This window comes from Chiloscyllium plagiosum, chromosome 19, assembly GCF_004010195.1.
Source record: "Chiloscyllium plagiosum isolate BGI_BamShark_2017 chromosome 19, ASM401019v2, whole genome shotgun sequence".
In the NCBI taxonomy this organism is placed as follows: Eukaryota; Metazoa; Chordata; class Chondrichthyes; order Orectolobiformes; family Hemiscylliidae; genus Chiloscyllium; species Chiloscyllium plagiosum.
Window position 1 is genome coordinate 39,345,241 of NC_057728.1, and position 21,703 is coordinate 39,366,943.

Below are 21,703 nucleotides of genomic sequence, written 5' to 3' on the forward strand. Positions count from 1 at the left end.
CTGTTTATGCAAGTAACTGAGATTTCCACCCAACATTTCCTGTATTTATAACAATGAGGAGGAATTCACTGGAAGAAACGTTTTCTCGCCCACCCAACCTGCAGTTAATCTCACTCATTTATCAATGTTTGTTTTCACAGCAGCCAAAACATCAAAAAAGACACAATACAAAGAACAACTTGAGGCATAAAATGTACCCTTTCGCCATCAGTATTAGACACAAATTGCATGGGCTTCTTGAATAATTGACCTTGATTTTAAACTTGAGAGAGTGGTGCTGGAAAAGCACAGCAGGTCAGGCAGCATCCAGGAGAATTGACGTTTCGGGCACAAGCCCTTCATCAGGAAGCTTCCTGCTGAAGGGCTTGTGCCCAAAACATTGGCTCTTCTGCTCCTCGGATGCTGCCTGATCTGCAGTGCTTTTCCAGCACCACACTCATGACTCTGATCTCCAGCATTTGCTGTCCTCACTTTCTCCTACTGGATGGTAAACTGCCTTTTCCCCCAAAACCCCATTCCTCATCACAGCAATGAGTGGGAGAGGATCACGGAGGGTTAAAGCAATGGAATCAAGCAACTAGACCTCATTCCCATCCATTTTAATGATGAGATCGGCAATGAAACTCCAAAGAGAAGCAGGTAGGGGGCTAATTAACATTCAATACCAATGGCCTGATGATATAATAGATGTTGCCCACTAAGTCTAACTGTAGGTAAAGAGAAGACCTGCACTTTTACTGTCAAGTACCAGATCTGAGGTGGGAGGCATGATTGCTGGGAATAGCTCCTTTTAGTTTGCTCCCCTTCCTCTCAGTTATGACTGAGTAGTTCTATAGGCTCCATCTCCTCACCCATCCCAATTCAGATCCCAGCCTGAAGAAGCATCTGCACTCAATCGCACAATGCTCACTACCGATTGCTGAGAACCACCCAAAATGTGACATCCTGTTGCTACTGCCTGCTGACCCAGGCAGTCAGTATGGCTGGCTGATAGACAGGAATTAGCACAATATTATTCGTGTCTGGTCATGATTAAGATCAGCAGTACCTCCAGATCTTCAGCCTTGCTAAACACTTTACCCACTAACAGGCAATTGCATCAAAAATGATTTTAAAACCAGCCAGGTGCAGACAAGAAGAAAAAAAATAAGTTAATCAGTGAGAGGAGAAATCTGCAGCAGAGATGAATCATGGAAAAAATAAATCACTGCAGAGGAAGGATACTGCAGCAAGGGAATTCTGCTGAAAAGTGAAATTCTGCTGCAGGAGAGACAAAAGTAAAAGAGATACAGAATGGAAAATAAATAAAGTGGACAATCAGATACCCTGTTGTATAAACTTAAGAAAAAGTTAAATTGTGAGAGAATATTGTGTTCCAAGACTCAGGATTAGAACATCAATACGAATAGGAATGTTACTAAACAAAAATATAGAGTATTTGGAGAAACTGAACAGGTCTGGCAGCATCTGTAGGCAATAAAACAGTTAATATTTCCAGTCCAGTGACTCTTCATCAGAACTGTTGGTAAGGTGTCAAATTTTCCAGCCTCAATTGAGGGATACGTTCCCTATTTGCACATGAAAAAGCCATTCCTTTACAAGTATGACAGGTGAGAGATCTTTAGTGACAATACACTTCCAAACTTTTACTATTTTCCTTCTATTAAAAAGTAAGCAATCCCTTCCCAGGAATCAATTACATTAGTCAATGTAAGGTGTGAGATCTTCTAATAACAAAAATATGAATAAAAGTTAAGAGCCCATGATGGAGGATTGACTAACTAATAGAAGGCAGAGAGTTAGGATAAAGGTATTTTCAGGATAGCAACCTGTGATTATTGTTGTATGGTTGGTTAATGCTGGGCCATAAATGTTGACGATATATATTAATGACTTGGATGAGGAAAATAAATGTACAATAGACCAGTTTACAAATGATGCAAAAATAGTTGGAAAAAACAAGTGGTGAGAATGGCACAGACAGTCTAGAGAGAGATATAGACAGTCTAAGTCAGTGGGAAAAACTTAGCAGATGGAATAATAATGTGGGAAATAAAATGTAAGAGCTAGAGCAGGAGTAGTCAATTCAGCCCTCGAGCCTATTCTGCAATTTGATACGATCATGGCTGATCTCATCTTGGCCTCAACTTCATTTTCCTGCCCACTCTACATAACCCTTCAACTCATCATTAATTAAAAATCTCTTATCTCCTCCTTAATTTTACTTACTATCCCCAGCATCCACCACACTCTAAGGCAGGGAATTCCACAGATTTACGACCTTTTGAGAGATATAATTTCTCCTGATCTCTGTTTTAAATCTGCTATCCCTTATCCTAAAGTATGACCTCTCGCTCTGACTTGCCCCATTTGAGGAACCATCCTTTCTGCATCCACTTTGTCAATTCCCTTTAGCATCTTATATATGTCAATTCGGTACATCTCAAATGTGAGGTTTTTCACTTTGGTACAAAGAACAAAGAGCTGCATATTGTTTAAATTGAGAAAAAACGACAGAAATCTGCAGCATAGATAGAGGGATTGGAGGAACCTTCATGCGTGAAAAGTTAGTACCCAAACTCATTGGAAAATGAGCAGGTGAATGGAATAATGGCCTTTGTTTCAAAGGGAATGGAGTAAACTATGCAAGGCACAAATCAGACAATAACTGAAATGCTGTTATCAGGTTTGTTCCCTTTATTTAAGGAAAAATATACTGGCAGTAGAAGTATTCTTGAGAATGTTCACTAGGTTGATACAGGTAATGGAGGTGTTCAGTAGTTGAAACTATACTCTTTGCAGTTTATAAGAATGAGAGGTAACCTTATTCAAGCATATAAGATTCTTAGAAGACTTGACGAGGGTGGATATGGAGAGGTACTTTCCATTTGTGGGAGAATCTAGGTCTTGAGGGTATAATCTCAGAGTAAGGGATTACTCATTTAAGACAGAGATGAGGAGAAATACCTTCCCTCAGAGAGTGAGGAATCAATAACATTTCTTACATAGAGAGCTATCAAGGCTGGGTCGTATTCAAAACTGAGTTAGACAAATGTTTAATCAATAAGGGAATCCAGGGTTATGGGGTAAAGACAAGAAAATGGAGCTGACAATTATTATATCAGCCATGATCTCCATGACTGGCACAGCAGAGTCAATGGGTAATGGCCTACTTCTACTTTTGTGTCTTATGGTCTCTTCAATATAAAAAAGCTAAATCCTTGTACCCTGAAGTCTTCTAACTGTGCTCTTTTTTAGTCTTGGACATGGAGGAGCAAATGGATGATTTACCAATGTCTCCATTGCACACACCAAGTGGAGAAAAAAAAATTAACTCTGACTATCCTAATGAAATTTGATGTTTATGTATTTTTCAGATTACATACAAGTAAAAGTAAAACATATATTTATATTGAACCAGAGTTTAGAATTTCTTTAATTATCTACATATTTTTAGTTCTTTACTTCATGTTTTTTCTAGTTGTCTAATGACGAAGAACAAGCCCTAGTTAGCAAGTCAGGGTCTTCATTTCAGAGGCAACATCACCATCTGTTACACTGTTTGGAAAAAACTACGGTAAGGAATGACATCTAAGGTCTCATGAAAATGTGGAAGTGAAATGAGCTCATCCTCTGAGAAATAGTTTTTTTGTGTGTTTTTGCATTTTTGTTTGAAAGTGGATTGACCTAAAATTATGACGATATTTGCAAAATGAATTTACTTATTTGCTGAAAAGATTTTAACAAAAATAATCTGTTACACAGCACTACACCATCATGCCTTTCACCTCCAATGGGAATACACTGGAAGCAAAATCAAAATAAGAATATTCCAAATAATATGTGAAAGGGTCTAGTTGTAGCTCTTGTTTCCATATTACTTATATAGCTAGTCCAATTCAGTTATTGGGCAATGGAAACGCTTGAGATATTGGTGGAGGAATAATTAGCAATGTTAATGCCACTGAACATTAAGTGGAGATGGTTAGATTTTCTCTTATTGAAGATGTATCATACTATATAAATAGAATAAGCAATGGGAAATAAATATTTAATTAAAATAAACTTTGGGTTAAGGACTTCGATAAAAACAAGTACGTTGAAGAAATTCCTGGAAATGCATCTGTGATAAAAATAACCTGCAGGAATTTCAATCCACTAGTGAAAATTCTTTTATGTTTCATAAACCATCATCGTGTTTTATTAACCATCTATGTTTGCAAAGTATGTGCCAACCACAACTGAAGCTGCAAGAAAGATTTGCATGTCTCGTATTTCTGACGAAAAGTGCAAGGGATCTTATTATTTGTAGAACTGTGTCTGAAGTGTTTGCTGTCTGCATATTTTTCAAACTCAGATGTCATTTTTATTTATATGTATACCTCCATTAAGGTACTGGGTGTTAGTGTGAGAACACTTCATTTCAGCATGAATTATTTCCCAGTCAGATATGAGAAACGATTACGTGTTGTACTCGAGCAATAAGCCTCGACTTTTAATCTGAGAGCTTTACATAGTACCATTGTAACTAATTAAATTTACATCTGAGTAGTCTTTAAGACTGAGTAGCTCTCTGAGTCGGGGTGCTAATTTAATATTATTTTTTGGTTCTGGCTGCACATCAACAAGAAGCTGGATTAACAGCTCATTTTGTATTGGGCTATTGCAGTCAGATCTGGAACCAAGAGGTAAAAGCTTACTGTTACAGTCCATATGCCCCTCAGTTAGCTGACAGAAACATACATTCAAACTCTAAGGCTATATCATATAAAGCATTCCTTGTTCATGTCAAATACTCTGCACAGAGCAGAAATAAATTTACATGGCTCACTCTGTGTGATGAATATTTGTTTTGAAGAAACTGCTGTGTAAGGATACCTAAAGAATGTTCCTTATAGTATTCATGAAAATCGTCAATCACTTAGGCTATTTCTTCCTTCCTCATCAAAATTGTTGAAATTTAACATATCTCTTTTTGATCAGAACATGTTTTACTAGTGCCATTTAAGTAATTTTTAAAATTTCTTTGTCAGCTAAATGTCAAAATATTAACTTACAATCTTGGGATTCAGTGGCAATTGTTTAAATCTTTTTATCTAATATTATTATAATACAAAAGATAACCGGTTAACTCTAAAAATATTACTTGAGTAGATAGTGTGAAATCATCTGCCTTATATGGCACAGTGGTTAGTACTGCTGCCTCACAGCACCAGAGACCCGGGTTCAATTCCTGCCTCAGGTGACTCTCTATGTGAAGTTTGCACATTCTCCCCGTGTCAGTGTGGGTTTGCTCTGGTTTCCTCCCACAATCCAAAAATGTGCAGGTTAGGTGAATTGTCCATGCTAAATTGTCCGTAGTGTTAGGTGAAGGGGTAAATGTAGGGGAATGGGTCTGGGTGGATTGTGCTTCAGCGAAGGAATGAACTGCCAACTAATCTAATCTAATCTACATGAATGGAAGAGAAGACTAATGTACAGCATAAACTCAAATGAGTACTTTAAAGATAATTCATCTCTTTTTCATAGCTTTTTTTATGTTTATGCATGTTTGCATAACATTTTGTAAAGTCTTTAAAATTCATCTAGCTATGATTTGTTACTTAACCCTGAGGTTTTCTAACAAATAAACGTAAATATTACATACTTACCAGTTGTGTAACACTCCCAGTTAATGGAGGTTTCAAAAGGGATGCTGTTGTTTTGTTCAGATATTTGAATATACTCATTTTAAACTGTAATTATGCATTAGTTACTGTTTCTTTTTTGTTGGCATGTTACCATGTAGGGATTGTCCTATCTTGTGGATGATCCCCTCTTATCAATTCGGTCTTCAACGTCTATTAAGGTACCAGTTTGATTGTTCGTGTCAGCATTATCTGAATTTAAGTGTCTGTAACTCTGCATTTTATGGTATTTGTGCTGCAGCTGTTAATGCTTTGACAGTTTAAACATGTCTGTGTTGTATGCTGATATTGGGTGATTGTGCAAAAGCTTCTCTGCCATTATTGTTTTGCTGTTTTAATAAGTTTACTGTCATTCTTTCTGGAAAATATTGACCAGCTTAGCATTAGTGTCCACCACTTGATAAATGTATAAGGCAATAATAATGGCAAATGAAAACTGGTAGGTAATATTATGCCACATACATTTAGTACATCCACTGATTTTCTTTACCCCTTCATGTTGTTGAAAGTACAGTTATCTATTTCTGGTGGAGGGATCGTGGCAAGTGGGTGCAAATTGTTTCTAACTTTAAACTTCGGACTGGAAAAGTTTAAAGTCATTGAGAATACATTCAATAGTAATTAAGATAATTTTAAACCTACATAAACATGTAGACAATGATTTTTGGATAAACTTGGGTCAGATCCAAGAAAAAAAATGAATGTATTCTTAATATACTATTTATATTCATTGACATTGTAAGTAGATTTTAATTTAATTATGGACTTAATGGACAGAATTAGTGGTTCCAAATATGCCTGGAGGTTCTGCTGTTTATCTGCCATAATTCCAGCAGGAGAATAGCAAAACCCATCGGACGACAGCATGGATCTGGGTTATGCTGGGTTTCCATTGTTTCTGAGAATTCCTAGCATTCCTCATACAGGCTAGAATTTCTACTTGATCCTTGCAAGGTAAATGGCTTCTGTAGGTGGACACGGGATGGGGTATTTTCCGCTGGGGGAGTTCTGGTATGCTTGGTCCAATTGGGACCCGATAAAGAATTGGAGCCTGCTACAGCCAGTGAAGTGTACACTAGATCGACTAACCTGACTCCCACAGGGGAAGCTCAGGCCAGGAAATCTGGACATTCGAAGAAAGGTGCAGTTTTTAAGTCTTGTTTGGCACCTTTATCTACTAAGGGTAAGGGAGCATAGCTGGAATCTGGGAAACAAATAAAAGCAGTGACAGCCCCACCAATAAGCTTCAAAACTGAATGACATCACCTTTTATGACTGCATGGAACAGTAAGTGCCAGTGATTCAGCTGCAGTGGTGCTTGCACCTCGCGACCATCTCTCACTTGGTCCTGCGAATCTGTGGCATGATCCTTTCTGTGCAGGTTGGTGCCATCCCAGCACAATTATCTGAATCTGATTGGGATCTTGTTGGGATCTTATTTGGGACAATAGGCAAAGTCTTTTCCCTGGAGTCAGGGAGTCCAGAACTAGAGGACATAGGTTTAGGGTGAGAGGGGAAAGATATAAAAGAGACCTAAGGGGCAACATGTTTACATAGAGGGTGGTACGGGTATGGAATAAGCTGCCATAGGAAGTGGTGGAGACTGGTGTAATTGCAACATTTAAGAGGCATTTGGATGGGTATATGAATAGGAAGGGTTTGGAGGGTTATGGGCCAGGTGCTGGCAGGTGGGTCTATATTGTGTTGGGATATCTGGTCGGCATGGACGGGTTGGACTGAAGGGTCTGTTTCCATTGCTGTACATGTCTATGACTCTATGATTCAATGGAATGTGTAGCCAAACCTGGTTTTAAAATGAAAATAAACATGCAAAGTGTTTTTTTTCTAAACACAAAACCAGTTTGTCTAATTTTCATATATTTATTTGAATAACCATAATATTGTGGGCTATCATTAATTGTTTTCTCACATATTAAGTTACCAATTCTAGGTTAAAATAACTTTAATTGCTGCATAATCAGAATCATGGTTGTCATATTATTGCTTCTGTGTCTAGTTTATTTAACAAACACTGTGAATGCAAGGACTAAATTACTTGCATAAATTTATCATGACTCAAAGCAGGAACTGGTTGATATCATATTTGCAATTATGCAAATGTGACCTTGTCACTTTCATAGAATCCCTACAGTATGGAAGCAGACCATTTGGCCCATCGAGCCCATACTGACCCTGTGAGGAGGACCCCACCAAGACCTACCATTCCCCCTGCCCTACCCCTGTAACCCTGCATTTCCCATGGCCAAACCACCTAGCCTGCACATCTGTGGGAGGAAACCCACACAGACATGGGGAGAATGTGCAAACTCCAAACAGACAGTCATCCAATGGTGGAATTGAACCCAGGTTTTACCATTATTGTTTGGGTTTTCAAGGCTTCAGAAAATGCAGCAGGTGAAAGGAGTCACAAATGGTTGCATGCACAATGTAAGTCCCTTTATAGCACAGTTTGCAGGCCAGGAGGAGCAGCAGTAATTTTTCCACCTTCAACTAGCTAAGACTAATAGTATTGTTCCCCCACCCCTACATCTGTCAACTTACCTGAGGTCCTCCTCCTTCTCAATCATCTCTAACCCATCTCTGATCACCCCAACTCATTGATAACTATATTCTACCCAACCCCACCACTACCACCAAAACCACCTGCTCTTCAACTGCAGTCTTTACTGGAAATCTTCCCCACCTGCTAGGAGCCAAAGCTGTCCCATGTAATAGCTCAAATGCATTTGGGAAGAACCTGTACTTCTGGGTTTCTTAATTGTAACTCCTGCCCACAGTGCTCCAAAACCCTGTTGCCGTAAAAAAAACCAAGATCTCAGAGTTAGTTAGCTATGAATTTGAGGCCGCTTTTTAGGATTTATATCCCAGCTCTAAAGCAAAACTCAAAAATAGAGGAATAGATAATCAGAAATGTTCAAATATTTGAAATTTGGTAAAACACTGATAGTAGAGTTCAGATATAGTATATTAAAGACAAATCAAGTTAGGTTACAATGTAGACAAAAAGGAAAATCAGACTGGTAATTTTTTTTTGTTTATAAGTATTTATTTAATTATAACAAGTTTACAGTCATTAAGATGCTCCTTTCAAATAACTATTTCCACAATAGCAAAACTAGCTTAGCGTCATGGTACCTAACCCGAAATCTGGAATTCTTGAAGTACAACTAAACTAAGAGTTAATTAAGTGTTTGGTGCACAACAAACAATGGATGCTTTACATCCTTAATCTGTACTTTTCAAATCACAGTACACCCAATTACAAGATAACATTATAAGCAGCTTTATTTCATTTCTTATCTATGAGTAAGTAAAGTAGCACATAACAATGCCTTTAAAATTCTAAGTTCAAAATTATTCACTCAGTTAGATCCAGGATTGGTGTGGAGGTCATGTAGCTGTGTCGATCTACTGTTGAATATTGTATTATTATTAAATCTGTGCATATAAAATCACTGATATTTTCTGTAGTCATCTACCTTTCCAACAATATAGGATCTGTACTGACCTGTCTCACTATGATTGCCTAGATATACTGATGAACACTTTGATACATCATGCCGTGTTTCCACAAAAAAGAATGTGTTTCAAATTGTAGTTGCTGCACTGAATCAAGCAATTTGATTTCAAGCAATTTGAAGTGACACTACAAACATCAATATCACCTGATTTCACCCAAAATCTCTTTCCTGCTTTATTTTAACATAGAACATAGAACAATACAGCACAGAACAGGCCCTTCGGCCCACGATGTTGTGCTAAACATTTGTCCTAGCTTAAGCACCCATCCATGTACCTATCCAATTGCTGCTTAAAGGTCACCAATGATTCTGACTCTGCCACTCCCACAGGCAGCGCATTCCATGCCCCCACCACTCTCTGGGTAAAGAACCTACCCCTGACATCCCCCCTATACCTTTCACCCTTCACCTTAAATTTATGTCCCGTTGTAACATTCTGTTGTACCCGGGGAAAAAGTCTTTGACTGTCTACTCTATCTATTCCCCTGATCATCTTATAAACCTCTATCAAGTCACCCCTCATCCTTCGCCGTTCCAATGAGAAAAGGCCTAGCACTCTCAACCTATCCTCATACAACCTATTCTCCATTCCAGGCAACATCCTGGTAAATCTCCTCTGCACCCTCTCTAAAGCTTCCATATCTTTCCTAAAATGAGGTGACCATAACTGCACACAGTACTCCAAATATGGCCTTACCAAGGTCCTATACAGTTGCAACATCACCTCACAACTCTTGAATTCAATCCCTCTGCTAATGAACGCTAATACACCATAGGCCTTCTTACAAGCTCTATCCACCTGAGTGGCAACTTTCAAAGATCTATGAACATAGACCCCAAGATCCCTCTGCTCCTCCACCTCATTAAGAACTTGTAACTGGGCTCCAGGCTGAATATTTACCATCTACCACCACTCTCTGACTTCGACCGGTTAGCCAGTTCTCTATCCAAATGGCCAAACTTCCCGCTATCCATGCCTCCTGACTTTCCGCATAAGCCTACCATGGGGAACCTTATCAAATGCTTTACTAAAATCCACGTACACTACATCCACTGCTCTACCCTCATCCACATGCTTGGTCACGTCCTCAAAAAATTCAATAAGACTTATAAGGCAAGACCTACCTCTCACAAATCCATGCTGGTTGTCCCTAATCAAGCAGTGTCTTTCCAGATACTCGTAAATCCTATCCCTCAGTACGCTTTCCATTACTTTGCCTACCACCGAAGTAAGACGAACTGGCCTGTAATTCCTGGGGTTATCCCTATTCCCTTTTATGAACAGGGGCACAACATTCGCCACTCTCCAGTCCCCTGGCACCACCCCCATTTATTTGTCATTATTTTCCATTCATCATCATTAGGGTACTAAGGAGCAGAGCTTACAAATTCTAATGTTAAGGTGCATACCCTGGAGAACACATCAGGAATTAGGTGCAATGGTCAGTACACCTGATAGGATTTTACATCCAAAGTTGTCTATGGCACCTACTGACTTAGGTGCCACCCTCCTAGTGTGTACTGCTGGAGTATGATATTTTGTGTTAAAATTTTGTAATCCAATGCTTGTTGTAGAAGCTTGCTGTGGACTTGCTGTGTTTCAACCTATAAATTGCTATGTGATAAAATCATTCAACATCTCATACTAACAGGATAAATAACCATTATTTAGCACAAGTATTGTTCAAACCTTATCCCATACCATTATCATCTCAGACAAAAAGTAATAAAAATAAAATGTGCAATCAGGAACCACAGATAGGATCTGGAATGTCTTGAGGTTGAATCTTATGGCTTTTTTGGATAAGTGGCAAGTTTGTGGACTGATTCTCACTGTGAAGTTAAGTGAGTTTTCCTCACCATATTACTAAACTCACTGCATTAGTTGGCAGTTCATTCCTTCGGTGAGTATCAAATCCAATTTCCACCCCATCTTACCACACGCCTTTCCCAGAACAACTCACCACTCATGAAAATAAGTGACCAGCTTTCCTAGCACAAGCACTATCTTTAAAAGGCCACCATGCACTTTGCCAAGAATGGTCCGTCCAAAGCTGCCCTGCATTGTACCTGACTTTTGCTCTAGACATGGTAGACAGGATAGCATTGGCACCTTGCTTTATGGGCAGGGGCCTGAGATCCTGCTGAATGGGGTTGTGCACAAGTGGGATTTCCTCTATTACCCAGAACCATCAGTCGAGACCAAGGCACGAGACCGGTCTGATCCATGTTTGCCACCAAAGTTAGAACACTCCTAGCTGTCTGGAGGAATGCTCAGAACTATAGGAAAAATGTCAAAGTCCTCTCCACTCCATCAACATAAGTCCACCATCTTCCTTCTAGTACTTTACACTCAAATTGCGACTGTACTCACTAAGACTCATGCTCTATCAGTCTCACAGATGCATGCAACATCTTCCCCACTTGCATTCACCCACCCAAACTGTGATATAACTGACCATGTATACCCTCTGTACTGCCTGCTCACTCACTCAGACATCTCCTCACGTGCACCAACAGTAATAGCTGTGATGCCTATCTTTATCTTCAGTGATACTTGCATCTCTGTCATTCCAGGAGAAAAACACACCACCAAAGGGCACAAAAAGATGGGCAATGGTCTGTCATTCAGCACCTCACCCCTTTTGAGGAGAGGATTCTGACTCTGACCATCCTGAGCATGACCTGGACTGGTAATGGAGCCTGCCCTAGACTTACTGTGCCAGGATCCCCTCAGTGAAGGCTATTTCCCCTTAACTGGACTGAGGCCTGTTGACAACAGTGACAAGTTTCCTGGTTTTGTGTCTACACTACAACAGCATGACAATGCAACAGTAATATATGAGCCAGGTATCTCTAGCTGACAGAGCAATGCACAAATCGGCAAGCCAATGTAATGCAGGGTGATGCAGGTACCCATCTGGGCTTAGTAAGTGAGCACTATGATAGTGAGTGAAGAACCCAAAAATGCAGCATGGTCCAGTTTGAGTTTGAGTGTGTCCCTGTGCGCACAATATCTTTACTGCAACATTATAATAGTTGCTGGCACAGCGTAAGGTGCATCATGAAGTGCACAAGCATCATCTAATTGGATCAGACTTATACATGAGTGTTGATAGAGGCTGGCATATGTCAGCTGCCTGTGTCTGTAGACTTGGGTTGTGTGTAGCTGGTGCCAGTAGAGTGTGCCTGAGATGTTGGTGCTCGGTGTTCTCTTGGAGCAAGCAGCAAGTTAAACTGACCAAGAAATACAGTGGTTTCCATGTCAACTTTTCCTGATAACTTGTTTGTACAGTGAGTTTGGTAATATTGCAACTTGTGGCAAGTTGGCCAATTAACAAGGCACTTGGCCATTGCCATTTGAGAAAAGTGAAAAGGGTGCAGCAAAATAATCTTAATTTTGCCACTCATCTCCTAGTAGCCCACGTCTCACAGAACCTGATAGATTCGGTCTTGTTCAGCTTTTTATAGCTTCTGCCACTAGCTGAGCTCTCCGGCCAGATTAACAAGGTTGGAATTTGAAAGCAGTTGCTAGCCAGAGTGCGCGCAATTTTAGTTAGTATTCATGCCCTGGATTCTTGCTGTTCACTTGTTTGTTTAAAAAGAGGTGAAGCGCTAAAATTCTCCTCGAACTGATAAATATATAATGCCTTCCTTTCTCTGTTCCTTTTTCTCTTTTAATTAGAATCATGACTTTGTGGATGAACAAACATATGAAGAGAATTGTCTCGAGGGATCTACAAGAAATCGATCAAATTCGCACACCCCTTCTCTCTCATCTCACCATGGTTTAACAGGAACATGTTGCTCAAGACGTAGCAAAAAGCCTTTCCGACTCCCAAATTCCAATATTACTTGCAGTCGCCCTGGAAGTGTACAGGAGCTCAGTACCATTCAGATTCGATGTGTACAGCAGAGTGCACTCTCCAATAGGTAATCATTTATGTCCTTTTCTTCTGTAAATCAAAACTTAATAACTCATTTTTAAATTTAAGAATTAATATAAATTATAGAAACTAACACCAAGTGAGAAATTCATTGTTAGCTATTTGGTATTACAATGGTTATCCATCCATCTTGTACAAAAAATGTAATACTGTAAGATTTAAACTATTCTGATCAACTAATGACAATCGTTTAGCAAATGTTTCAGGCTATAATAGTGGCAGGGCTCTAGTCCTGTGTTTGAAAAGATTTGTGCTGTGAGAATTCACAGATCATTTGCATGACTCAGTCACAGCCGTGATGTAAGCTTCCTCCTATGCTTGTCCTGGAAACCAATTGAGCACAGATACATAAACCATGCTTGCGAGACTGGAACTATCACATGTATTGGACACTTTTGGCAGTTGCCCGAAGATCTGTGATGAGATGGAATAAAATGCCTCCTCCAGTCTTCATGCCTAGTCTGATAGACCCTGAAAGCTGACAAGGTATTTGCCCAGCAGCTAAAGTTAATGCTTTCAGGCACCCTTCAAACAGCATAGCTCCTTTGCTACAACTGAAACTTTGGCAGGAGGGCCAGCATCTTGACATTACTTTAATAAACCCTTCCTGTGTGCCCACTGTCGACAGAGGCCCTAGTCCATTTCTCTGAGACATCCCTGGAGTTTTCCTGGTATTTCCCAGCTGCTGGACAGATGAATATCTCAGCCTGAAAATTGCAATTGGTTTAAGTTTAAATCAGTGCATGGCAGCCTGTTTGTACAGGCTTATGGTAAGGGGCCCAAAAGGTCACAGACCCTACACATGAAGTTTGTTCCAAATGGCTAAAGGAGGTTTCACAGTCTTTGTTGCTCTTTGTTTTGTAACATTTGCATCCAACAACTATGGAGAATGTTGACTAATTTCTCTTTCTGCCTTTCTATGGAGCCAAGAAGGAGTACTCACTTTGGATTCACAGTTCTTGCAATCTTTGTTGTTCCCACCCAGTTGCCCCCTCACCCCCAGAACTTACCTCAGTATCACTACTTGATTGGTAGATGGGACAAAGTTTATTTTCATGAAGCAAGCCATCTAAGCAAGGGCAGAAATCCATTTAGTTCAGTTGGCTGGATTGTTGATTTGCAGAGAAGTATGATGCCAACAGCACGGGTTCAATTCCCACCACCGGTTTGAGGACTCTCCTTCTCAATCTCTTCCCTCGCCTGAGGTCTGGGTGGCCTGCAGGTTAACTCACCACCAGTCACTTCTCTCTCATAAGAGAGTAGCCCCTATGGCCTGGTAAGACTGTGGTGACAGAACTAAGGAAGGGGTATGGACATTTAGCTCCCCTTGAATATATGGATAAGGCCTGAGGACCAATCCCTGGCAATCTAAGGACCTCTTGGTTTAAGCTTGTGCTGTCACTACAAACAGACAAAGTCCAAAATCTGCCCTACCATTTCTTTTATGGAGCTATCATAAGCCTCTTTTCCTCTTTTCATTGCCTTGAATTTCTCTCATTTATTTCAAGTTTGAACAGTGATTTTTATGAAAAAAAAGATGAAAGTTGTGATAATTGTTATTTACACAAGTTCATTGTGATTTGACCTTTTTAAAATTGTCTTTGAAAACTATTTTATATTGATGAAACTATTTATTTTGTGAATAATTTTAACATTAAAACAAAAAATGGAGAATTTAGTGAGTTATTATGGAGGCAATGGCCGAGTGATATTATTGCTGGACTCTTAACCCAGAGACTCAGGTAATGTTCGAGGGTCCCAGGTTCAAATCCTGCCATGGAAGATAGTGGAATTTGAATTCAATAAATATCTGGAATCAAGAGTCTGTGATGGTCAGGAATCCATTATCGACTGTTGGAAAAACCCATCTGATTCACTAATGTCCTTTAGGGAAGGAAACTGCCGTCCTTACCTGCTCTAGCCTACATGTGACTCCAGACCCACAGCAATATGGTTGACTCTTAAGCGCCCAATGGGATGGGCAATAAATGCTGGTTATCCAGCAATGCTCTCATCCTGAGAATGAGTTAATAAAAAAAGAGATCTATTTAAATGGCCACATTGATGCAAAATCTGACTTTGTAAGAATTTGTTGTCAGGTTTTTTTTATGAAATAGTATTTAAAAATCAAATTTTATGTTTGTCTGTGCTTTGACAGTGCTTACAGGCTGTAACAGTAGGTGTTTATTCTTCCAGCCGATCCAGCTTGAATGCAAACATAGAAGAAAGTGTCAAACTAAATTGTGAGAAATCCTATATAACAACAGCAGTAATAAGCATGCCCAGTCCTCCTGCTACAACACCCGAAGGAGATGACAGGTCTGACTCTCCAGATCAAGCAGAAACCAACATTGTAAAAGTGTCAGCACTGTAAAAAATCCTAACAACTCAAATGTGAGCCTGGAAAGTCAGATGACCGATCACCTGTGTTATGTTCCTGCTATTGAAGAAATAGAAAAGAACATCACAGACTGGAGAGCAAGAGGAGAACATGAGTGTTTTCCCTGATAGTTTTGCATTGCGAAGTCCATGGCAACAGTGATCATCACACTGAAGATATTTATCAGTGAAGCTTGACATCAAAATTATGTAACATTGACAGTGAGATGAGCAAAAAGAGGCATCATTAAGCTTGCAAAAGCTCTGCAATGATTACATTGCAGTTGAGCACAATGAGACATTTCCACTTTTGCTACATTTCCTGCCTGAAGGCTTGTTTTGTGAGAAAAGTACACATGAACTGGAAAGTGTGCATGAGGGAGAAATAACAAATGAAATTTTCCTCTTTGCAGCAACAATGATTTCAGCAAAAATAAAATGAACTCATTTAAGTTATAAGTAACTGTAAATATTGGATTGAAAACTAACATATTTTAAATTAAACGAATACCACAAAATTGCATGTTAAATTTTCCTTGGGGCAATCAATACATAACATTCATATTTTTCATGCAGTGAGCATGTACAATATTTCACCAAAATTGGGGCCTGTTTCTTAAGAGGATGATTATATGTGGATGGTCACCAGTCACTAAAAGACTGTTTAGTTAAGAACAGATGGAAAAACCAATTGTTGTGATGAGTTCTGGTTATTAATTTATATTAACCATTTACAATAAAGTAAAACCTTGAAAATAATAACCCTCAAATTAAAATTACTGAATTGAGGCTTTCACAGCAAGACAAAGCAAAATCCATTTTTTTTAATCCATACTTTCTTTTTCCTGTACAAGCTTGTTCTATGATGCTTATAATGAGTGTGAACAATTTTCAGGCAAGCGCTTGAATGGGTGGACTGCAGTTGATGTGTATTACAGATTTTATCTTTTCTCATTGCAGCTGTAGCAAGCCTAACAGACTGTTCTTTCTGCATGGTCTCCCAGATTTATATGGGACTTAGTAGGTGGTTATTCAACAAGCTTTGTGCTCCTATCATTTGTAACTGTGGAAGTTGTTCTTCCTCCTATAAAAATATGTATATTTTTGAGTCAGTATCTTCAAATGTACTGAATTACATTATTGATTCCTTTTTAAAAAGAAAATGGGGAATTTAGGTGTGCCAGCATTTCAATGATTTAGTCTTTAGTTAAGCCATTTTCCTGAAAATTATACCGAATGGTATTATGGAGCAAAGGAGGGTGCTTTTATTCTCAGCCACAGCTCAAAGGAAAGAGAACCATAACCTATACTCTTTGGACAATGTTCAGTAGACAGAGCATGTTTCAACAGAGTAAACCTGTTTATCAATTCCCCTACTCCTTCCGCCCCCTGATAAAGTAAAATATCTGAGTGATACAGTGCTTCAAAGAGAGGTTAGAAGGACAGAATCTTCATGTTTGCATGATTAATATTTCTGTGGCAAGGCAGTGAACTTCCACCATGTTCTTTTCCTTTCTGTAATGCCGTTGTATTTAGATGAATATATATATAGTTTACAAATGTGAACATTGTCGACGTGCTGTTAAATGGGGTAGGTTGCTTGGAAAGAAAAATAAAAGAAATTTGCATTTTTGTTCAGCATTTTCCTAGATTGGTCTCTGGTTGAAGCACTGCAAAGTAATACAGCAATACTTCTTTAAAAATCAAATGACTATCTGATTGCAAAAATAAAATTATTTGATGAACGCTTTTACAGTAAAGGATAACAGAAGTTGCATCTGGAACTTTCTCACCTACACTTAAGTATTACTTATGCAAAAGTTTCCTTCCTGAACATTCTTTTTATATAACGTCCTTCAGATGTCGCAAGGGTGATTCAGAAATCTCTATCAGATTTACTGTCCTCTGTTGTAAAATGACTGTTGCAGTGTGCAATGCTCTGTGCTGTAGTTGTAATTTGTAGTGTATGCTATGATTTCACCGTTTTGGATTTAAACAGCTTTCATAAGTTCTACTTTAGGAAAGCAGCATAATTTCCCACCTATTATGCTGGAGAACTAGACATCTAGAAATAAAATGTCTGCATGCTTCAGTTGGAAGGGATGATCTTGTAACTAGAAGTTATGCTTGAAAATCAACAACATTCATGTTCTAAACTACAGAAAGATTAAGTCTTGTAAAACAATCCGAAGGTAAATTGTAAGGAGCAAATAGTGTAAGAATAATGTGAGATAACAATGAAGTATTTTTGCAGACAAAATGTGCAGCTGGAAAACAGAATGTATTTAATAGAACTTAGCGATACAGAGAATGTTTGAACTGAATGTCTTCATCTGTAAAATAGACACTGAAAATTGTGGTGTTAAAATGCAAGGCTGCAGCAGAATGAGGGATCAAAAATTGTGCATTTTACATAATTTTTTTAAAAAACAAAGGCACATTGGAGACACATGATACAGAAAATGATTCCCATGTACACAAGTTGAGATTAAAATGTTTTAATTTTTGGGCACGTGTGTTTTCTGTCAACTTTGTAATATTACTAATTATATTTAATGTTTAGTGCAATATATGGTCCTTTGTCTGAAAAATATCCCATACTTACATTCTGCAACAAAGTAAAACCAAACACAAACCATCTCGATAGGCAATAGCTTGGCTGCACCAATGACAGGCGACCTTAATTTGTATTCACTAATCCCCCCTCACCCTCTCTGCACCAAATTAGCTGCCACTGTACTGTAAAGCTGGTCAGATGCTCAGTCTTGGAAAAGCCTCTATTTTCTCCAGTTCTAAACTGAGATTACCAAAGCCATCAACTTCACTCTTTGCCATTAACTCCATAGTTTTATCTCCAAATCCATTCCTTTCCTTTCCTTGACCAGGACCTCTGGTTGAAACAGACTTTGCAATTTTGGCTGGCCCCATATCATCATCATAAATATCTTATACTTCCACATACATTACATCAACTGTCCCTGCCTTTACTTCAACCTATTTATATACTGAAACTCTTATCCATGAAGTTGTTACATTGCAGAAAGAGGCCATTAAGCCTTTCATGACTGCACTGGCTCTCCAACGAGTAGTATGACCAAGTATGTTTCATCTGCTTTATCCCCTACTCTTGCACGTTGAACGTTTCTATTTAAAAATCAATGACCTCTTGAATGCCTCAATTAATTTGCCTCCACTATACTTCTAAGCAGTGAATTCTAGACCCAAACCACAATGTGTGAGAAAGCTGTTTTCTGTCATACTTGCTACCCGAGGACACAGCCTTAGAGTAAAGAGAAGACCCTTTAAAATGGAGATAAGGAGAAACTTCTTTAGCCAAAGAGTGGTGAATCTGTGGAATTCATTGCCAGAGAGCTGTGGAGGCCAGGTCATTGATTATATTTAAGACAGAGATAGAAAAGTTCTTGATTGCCAAGGGAGTCAAAGGTTATGGGCAGAAAGTGGGAAAATGTCTTTCAAAATTCTTATTTGCACTGGATAAATAGACATCAGATTAAAACAAAACACAGCAGTTAAATTTGTTCACTGTCAATTAGCTTGGTTATCTTTACTGTCATTGGATTAGACATAAAAATGATGCATTTGGGGATTATAAAGAGTTCCCATTATCAATGAAACGGTGCTTCACAAAATAACAATGCTTGAAGAGAATTGAAATCTGTTGAGAAAATATTTTTAAAAAGAAAAGTTCCCTCAATGATTTAGATGTAGAAGCCTGTTGGTTCAGGAAAACCTATCAGCCATGATTGAATGGCAGAGCAGATTCAATGGGCCGAATGGCCTAATTTCTGCTCCTTTGGTCTTATGGCCTTGCTACGTTTGCAAATAACTTTAAATCTGTGCTGACTCATTCTCGATACTTTTACAAACAGGAACAGTTCTCCCTATCTACTCTTTCCAGACCTCTCATGATTTTTAAAACTTTAACAGATCTAGCTTTCTTCTCTCCAAGGAGATCAGCCCCAATTTCTCCAATCTATCTGATAATTGATGTTTCTCATCCCTGGAACCATTTTAGTTAATGCCTTCTGCATTCTTTTCAATCTATTCACAGTCTTCCTATAGCGTGACACCCAAATCCATGGTCTTAGTCATTGTCAGACTTTACTATTCCAATGCTGTCTGGATGAACTATCCAACCTGTACCTTATGTAGATAGAAATCTCTGCCCTATCTTGCACTAAGTCCCAATCACACATTAGCCCATCTTCATTCTTTATATTAGCTCAAAGTCCTCAATGCCTCAAATTTAATCTTTACAAGAATATTATATGAAAAGAAATCTGGCTTCTTGATGGCATATGTTAAGTTCAACTATGTAAATAGCCAACCAGCCCTCACCTGAACTTTCATTTAAATTGCTTTTTCTGACTGCCAGAAACTACCTGAATGACCTAGATAGCTACTACTGCTCTAATATTTACTAAATTCTAAAGGGCAAGAAAATTCCATGTTTGATTCCAGATCTGTCTTGAGTTAGTCTAATCTAACCACCTAAACATATAGAGATCTTGCTTACAGTTGCCCTCATCATCTCAGGAAGGCCATCATAAGAAAAGGAAATATCAACTGTGGATCATTCTCCTCATTGTCTTTCAAAATTCTTATTTGCAATGGATAAATGGACGTCAGATTAAAACAAAACACAGCAGTTAACTTTATTCACTGTCAATTAGCTTGGTTATATTTACTGTCATTGGATTAGACATAAAAATGATGCATTTGGGGATTATAAAGAGTTCCCATTATCAATGAAACTGCTTCGCAAAATAACAATGCTTGAAGAGAATTAAAATCTGTTGAGAAAATGTTTTTAAAAAGAAAAGTTCCCTCAATGATTTAGATGGAGAAGCCTGTTAGTTCAGGAAAACTTATTAACAAAAGTATAATTTAGATGATACCACAAAGACAGTAATACAATATCATTCGACTCACAAAGCTCTTTCTTCCAATACAGTAACTTTCCCTCATTATTACATCCAATTATATTTTCAGTAACCCTTACCTTCTTATCTTTATTACTCTTCTTCGTAGATTCTTCCAAATATGTACCTTCCTATTAAGCAAAATAGTATTTTTCTTGATACATGTTCCTTACTGCTTTTATTCATGTCTGCTTATCCTACTTTATTGATTTTACTGAAATAATTGGGTTTATTGTTACAATTTTTAATTTCAGTAATTCTACTGTTTTTGTGTCTGAGCCTTCTATTAGTTTTCAATTAGTCTGCTACAGACGGGGAGCTGAGAGTAAGGCAATTAGTGAGGGTGACATAAAGAGTCTGCAAAGGGATCTAGACATAAGTGAGTGGACAAACATTTAGTAGATGAAATTTAATGTGGGGAAAATGTGAGTTAAAGCATTTTGATGGAAATCCAAGTGCCGAATATTACTAAAATGGAGAAAGATACAGCATGGAGTGATTTGAGAATCTTTAAACATAAATCACAAAAAAGATAGCAAGCAAATTCAGCAGGTATTAGGGAAATCATGTGGAATGTTGACCTTTATTTCAAAAAGGAACAATTTATAAAAATAGGGAAGCATTTCTCAAACAACACAATTAGTCCTTTTCTGGAATAACGAGAAGAAATCTAAGGAAAGATATACTGGCATTGGAGGCAGGCCAGAGAAGGTTCACGGGACTGATACCAGTATTAAGGGATTGCCAGATGAGGACAAGTTGAGTGGGGTGGACCTACAACCTGGAGACTCGAGAAGAATAAGAGGTGACCTTATTTACCACCTTGGGGGATTTGGCAGAATAGATGTGGAAGGGATGTTTCTTCTTTCCAGAGAATCTAGGACAAGTGGATGTAATCTCAGAAAAGGGAGTTGCCTGTTTAATACAAAGATGAGGTAGAATTGCATCTCTCAAATGATAGTGAACCTGTGAAATTCTTTACCTCAGAGCTTTTGAGGTTGGATCATTAAGTATATTTAAGGTTGAGATAGATAGATTTTTAATCAGTAAGGGGATCTAGATTTCTAAGGAAAAGGCAGGAACTGGATTTAAGGATTATCAGATTAACCATGATCGCATTGAATGACAGAGCAGACTTCTTGAAATGAATAGTCTACTTCTGAAAAATAGAATTGTAGAATCTCTACAGTGCAGATAGAGGCTAT

At 38.4% G+C, this 21,703-nt stretch overlaps 1 protein-coding gene across 2 annotated transcripts in view; it reads left to right on the forward strand.

Moving 5' to 3' along the window:
• kcnd2 (potassium voltage-gated channel, Shal-related subfamily, member 2) overlaps positions 1 to 16,365 on the forward strand; it is a 489,839-nt gene extending 473,474 nt beyond the window's left edge. Inside the window, exons 4-7 of one of the 2 annotated variants that reach the window (XM_043709602.1) lie at positions 3,482 to 3,577; positions 5,789 to 5,848; positions 12,915 to 13,162; positions 15,373 to 16,365. In XM_043709602.1, the coding sequence (XP_043565537.1) occupies positions 3,482 to 3,577; positions 5,789 to 5,848; positions 12,915 to 13,162; positions 15,373 to 15,550 (582 nt within the window). In that variant the 3' untranslated portion in view covers positions 15,551 to 16,365. The remainder of the gene's footprint in view (positions 1 to 3,481; positions 3,578 to 5,788; positions 5,849 to 12,914; positions 13,163 to 15,372) is intronic. The other variant, XM_043709603.1, reaches the window with a different exon arrangement.
• Positions 16,366 to 21,703: the final 5,338 nt, after the last annotated feature.